Below are 1,805 nucleotides of genomic sequence, written 5' to 3' on the forward strand. Positions count from 1 at the left end.
AAGTGTAAAGTAGGTAAAATGTTCAAAAAAATGAATACATTTTTATTATTTGGCTCACTTTTTGATTATTAAAATTCTTCCACTAACATTTATTGTTATTTGGCTCACAGTTCTTACATTTTGCTAACTTTTACTAAATGTTAAATTTAAGTGTTATAAAAAATATGTGCAAATATCAAATTCTAAATGTAAATGTAAAAGTTAAATGTTGAAGTTTACATTTCAGTATTTTGGAATGGAACGCAGCCTTTGCTGATGGAAATCTGCTCTTTTTATGACATCATCATCCTGAGACAATTACAACTGCTAACAACCTTGTATGCTAACTGTTGCTAATGTTGCAAGCAATGCTGCAAATATTAAAATCTAAATTCAAAATGTGTTGTTGAAAACAATATGGATGGCAGCTCGGACACCGGTCTCAGGATGATGACGTCAGAGCACCGACAGCAAAGGCCGTGTTACATTCGAAAATATTTCAACACAAACTTCAACGTTTAAGATTTAACTTTTACATTTAGATTTAGGATTTAAATATTTAATTTTATTTTTGAACTTTAAATTTAACATTTAGTAAAAATGAGCTAAATAATGAAAAATATGTTAGCTGATTTTTAAAATATTTCATTTTACACCTGGTGCCACACAGGTAACAGTTTTCTCTGAGCATTTAAAATGAGACACAAAACAATAAAAGCCAGTGAAAATAGATTTATTTAGTTGTTTTGTTCAACCTTTGTGTGAACGGTTACTAATCATTAAATGGTAAAAACTGATTTTCTTCTGTTTGTCTGCAGAGACTGGATCCAGGCTCTGTCTGCTGAAGCCACCTCCAGCTTCTTGCAGGCAGCAGAGCTGGGAGCAGAGCTGGGAGAGCAGTGGGTGGTAACAAACGCAGCCGTTTACCTGTGGAACTACAACCACCACCTGCTGGCTGAGGGGCAGTACCAGCTCTTACTGCCCACCTTCCAGAGCCTGCTGGCACTGCTCAAGAAGATTAAAAACACCAGGTATCAGTTTAGAAATAAAGGCTTCAGGAAGTGGTCCAGGGATTCAGACCATCTCTAACACGACTTGGTTTAGTCTTTTGTTTTTACTTCCTGTCCAGGATGATGTCACTTTGTTGTGTTGTTGTGTCCCAGCTGTCCTGCAGTGTGGGTTCTGCTGTGTGACGCTGTGGCCCGAGGCCTGATCCAGCCTCTGTCTGAAAGAGACGCCGCTCAGGCCGGACCCGAAGATCCGAGGGCCCAGAACAGAGCTGAGAGGGCCGCTTCTGTTCCCGGGTCACGTTTATTCCCCGCTGCCTCACAAGACGCCCACAAGGCCTTAGAGGTGAGACACCGAGACGTCTTTCTATTTAACTCTGCTCAGTTTACACTCATGAACCCACAAAGRCTTTATAAATCCACATTCCTGTTCTCCAAACCTCAGTTTAGAGCAGGACTGAGAGGCTTTCACATGTTTTCAGATRGAAAATGTCAATAAATGATTGTTTTGTGATGAATGTGTCCTGTGGGATCAATCCTGTACCAGCAGGAAGTGAATCTGAATGTTCAGAATTTGAAATTAAATTCATTGGTTTGAAAATAAATTTCACTAAATTGAAACTGAATTTAATGATTTGAATTAATTGTCTTTGAAACTGTATTTTGGTTTATTAAAAATTCAGTTTGACTACTTTCACTTTCAGTTCCATAATTCAGATTTTTGTGTCACATCCTGGTCCTTGAGAAAGCCAGGCAGAGTAATCAAACACAGATCACATATTGATCAGTCAGCAGCAGCATCTGATCCATGATGTGATC

The 1,805-nt window shown here is 38.4% G+C and overlaps 1 protein-coding gene across 1 annotated transcript in view; it reads left to right on the forward strand.

Moving 5' to 3' along the window:
• The window catches only part of cfap46 (cilia and flagella associated protein 46), a gene marked incomplete at its 5' end in the record, with an annotated part of 45,599 nt that overhangs the window by 5,557 nt on the left and 38,237 nt on the right, over positions 1-1,805 (forward strand). The window contains 2 exon segments of the mRNA XM_014030262.1: positions 798-1,010; positions 1,143-1,332. Of these exon segments, the coding sequence (XP_013885716.1) occupies positions 798-1,010; positions 1,143-1,332 (403 nt within the window).

This window comes from Austrofundulus limnaeus, unplaced genomic scaffold, assembly GCF_001266775.1.
Source record: "Austrofundulus limnaeus strain Quisiro unplaced genomic scaffold, Austrofundulus_limnaeus-1.0 Scaffold1030, whole genome shotgun sequence".
NCBI classification, from domain to species: domain Eukaryota; kingdom Metazoa; phylum Chordata; class Actinopteri; order Cyprinodontiformes; family Rivulidae; genus Austrofundulus; species Austrofundulus limnaeus.